This window comes from Ceratina calcarata, unplaced genomic scaffold (assembly GCF_001652005.2).
Source record: "Ceratina calcarata isolate Rehan_Ccalc_2016 unplaced genomic scaffold, ASM165200v1 scaffold182.2, whole genome shotgun sequence".
NCBI lineage: Eukaryota > Metazoa > Arthropoda > Insecta > Hymenoptera > Apidae > Ceratina > Ceratina calcarata.
In genome coordinates this window covers 9,941-11,972 of record NW_017139649.1, presented here as the reverse complement: position 1 = coordinate 11,972, position 2,032 = coordinate 9,941, and the positions used below count along the sequence as shown (strand labels likewise).

Below are 2,032 nucleotides of genomic sequence, written 5' to 3'. Positions count from 1 at the left end.
AGGTTCGAATCCTATCCGCAGCGATCTCTTTTTTCTTTTTACTGTGTCAAGCAATAATGAACATTAATAGAGGGTTTTGAAGGAGGGTTCTATTCTATTATTCAAATCTATCACTTCGACTATTTTACAAAATATTTCGTGCAATATTTTATTATTCGATCTCTGCCTCATCAGATGTGTATTTCATTGGTATGTAATAGAAGGAATCGATAAATTGATTCAAACGAGCGTTGGACAATTGTTACTGATTGAAGGAACGACTATAATAAATCAGTTAAAGAGAGTATCAAGGCTTATAACGCTGGAAGATTTCTTTTTACTCGAAATACATCTAAACAAAGTACTATTTTATATATATGTAAAAAAGTAACATGGAAAGAGACGAGGAAAGGTTCTACCATTAAATTTTATCGAATTGAGTAAAATAATCGAAATGTAATCTTTTTATTATCGTCCGCGAGTTATTACTGTTACAATGTTTCTTATCTAGTTATTGTAATTTGATATATGAAACAACACTCTTCCTGCTGATCGTTCCAGATTCTCCATTTTAAATCATACTCTCGCTGAAAGGAAAATTAAACATTTAGAATTTTGCACATATTCTCTACTTGGAATTATTTCAAAACTGAGTTGGATTGTAAGCAATTTTTTCTCTAATACAATACTTACGAGTGGATATCTTCTCACAGTCGTTTCCAAGTGGTATATGTTCTTCTGGCCAGCCTCGAGGGGGCAGGTGGTCAATGAGCAAGGGTTGGAACGCACGCTCAGAATTGGGATGTCTATCGAATCGATAGTCCAATATATTCCACCCTGTATGCTCTCTGACGAGAATGCTAAAGAAAATATAATTTATTATCATTAATTCGTAAACTGACAGGACTTGAACTGCTTGTAACTATATGAAAATGCTTACAAGGCGTGTAATGGAATGTCATGTTCGCGGAGATTCCCCTTTTGAAGTTACATGGTTTGCCACTTGCAGCGTCTTCACACGGGTCTACGTACACTTCATGTATCGTACAATTCGATGCAGTAGCAGCTTTGATAAAAGAAATAAATGGACTTTGAATTATTTCATATTATCACTAATTAAAGGGCCTAGCTGGATAAGGGGATCAAAAGTGCCCTTGAGCCGAATGAAGCGCCGTTTGCGCCAATCGATAGCTTAACAAAAAATAAACATTCACTCCACTTTTTAGCCCTATATTTCAACCAGTGGGTTAGTAATCGGGAAAATTCGTAAAATCAGTTTTTTGAGGTTTTTCCTTATTTACCGCCTTACGAAAAATCTGAGAAAATTCTGACATGTTCGTAGAGTAATTGGACATGTCTGAGAATTTTCTCAGGAAAAAGTATAGGTTAGGTTAGGATAGGTTAAGAAATATAGGTCTGCAAGTTTTGCGAACTACACTGTTTTAAAACTGACTAGTAGCTTAACAATTTACAGTCCAATAAGTCCAATATTAGAATAACGTAAGTATGAAGTAATAAACGGAGATTTCCTACAACTTACACATGGATTGAATAAAATCATTAAGATTACAATTGATACAACTTCAAGTTAGACACAGATTTTACGTCGCTTAATTAACTTGACCTTACGGGTGTCGAACAACCTCGGAAAATTGATTGAAAGGAGAAAAATCGATGCTTACCGTTGGGATAAGGACACGGCCGCCACTGGATGAGCTCTCCTTCGACGTTGTACAATCCAAAGAAGAGGAGACAGGAAATAAACGAGAGTAGCGTCACGTTATCGCGGGTCATCGTCGACGGCACGGTTCTTCGCGGTGTGAACGAGAAACGAATATTGCAGCGTTCGTCTACGGACTGCGAGTACTCGGAGCTCCGGCTGCGATACGAGAAACCTTAAATACGTACGGAGCGAGGGGGTTATCGTCGGTAAATTAAAATTGTATCTTAAGAAGCTACACATGTACGGGTATGTAAAATCCCGTCCGCAACAGCGTGACAAGTTTAAATTTGAGAAACAGCATTGGCGTCGATGGTCCCAATCTGTTTCCAT

At 37.4% G+C, this 2,032-nt stretch overlaps 1 protein-coding gene across 1 annotated transcript; it reads right to left on the bottom strand.

Moving 5' to 3' along the window:
• Positions 1-415: 415 nt before the first annotated feature.
• On the bottom strand, positions 416-1,858 carry LOC108633087 (MD-2-related lipid-recognition protein-like). The gene is made up of 4 exons (XM_018038072.2): positions 1,662-1,858; positions 920-1,045; positions 673-839; positions 416-566 (listed from the first exon to the last, which is right to left on the bottom strand). Exons 1-4 carry the CDS (start codon positions 1,771-1,773, stop codon positions 483-485), a joined length of 489 nt encoding a protein of 162 aa, XP_017893561.1. The 5' UTR covers positions 1,774-1,858; the 3' UTR covers positions 416-482.
• Positions 1,859-2,032: the final 174 nt, after the last annotated feature.